The 821-nt window shown below is 43.6% G+C and overlaps 1 protein-coding gene across 1 annotated transcript in view; it reads left to right on the forward strand.

Annotated features, from left to right (window-relative positions):
• Positions 1–132: 132 nt before the first annotated feature.
• The window catches only part of LOTGIDRAFT_175997 (hypothetical protein), a gene marked incomplete at both ends in the record, with an annotated part of 1,988 nt that continues 1,299 nt past the window's right edge, over positions 133–821 (forward strand). Inside the window, one exon of the mRNA XM_009064336.1 lies at positions 133–439. Coding sequence (XP_009062584.1) covers positions 133–439 — 307 coding nt within the window. The remainder of the gene's footprint in view (positions 440–821) is intronic.

Genomic DNA, 821 nt, shown 5'->3' on the forward strand with positions numbered 1-821 from the left:
CGGTCAATTCGTAAATCAATGTGAGGGCCTCTCATAGGTCCGCGCGCGGCATTCATATAGTCAGGCTAAAAATTTTCGAATCATTATTCAGTTTACGTTACAAGTGTAAGGTACGAATATCAAACTGCTACCATGTCTGGACGAGGAAAGGGAGGAAAAGGTTTAGGAAAAGGAGGAGCCAAGCGTCACAGGAAAGTTCTCCGTGATAACATCCAAGGTATTACCAAGCCAGCTATTAGACGTCTAGCTCGACGAGGTGGTGTCAAACGTATCTCCGGCCTTATCTACGAAGAAACCAGAGGTGTATTGAAAGTCTTCTTAGAAAACGTCATTCGAGATGCTGTCACCTACACTGAACATGCCAAGAGGAAGACCGTCACTGCCATGGATGTCGTCTATGCTTTGAAGAGACAAGGCCGAACCCTCTACGGATTCGGAGGTTAAGCTTTTGCTTACCAGTCAGTCTCCCGAAGAGCACTCAAACGGCCCTTTTCAGGGCCACCCAAATTCTCACAAGAGAGTAAATTACAGTCTTATTTCAAAATACCATCCAGTAATGAAATTAACTACAAAATACATACTACCCGCACACATCATGCCCCACCCCATTTTTTTTGTCTTCACCCTTCAAAGAAGCATAACACCCATATAAATCGTATAGACTATAGTATAAGCCCTTGTCGTGTGTGACCTAACTAAAACTATAGCTATATAGTAGATATAGTAGAGAGAGAGAGAGAGAGACCTGAGTGGCCTACAACTAACTACTCTTTATACACTGACTCGCTCGCTCACTCACTCATCCATCCATTCATACAGTG

The sequence above is a fragment of the Lottia gigantea genome (assembly GCF_000327385.1).
Source record: "Lottia gigantea unplaced genomic scaffold LOTGIsca_619, whole genome shotgun sequence".
Lineage (NCBI taxonomy): Eukaryota > Metazoa > Mollusca > Gastropoda > Lottiidae > Lottia > Lottia gigantea.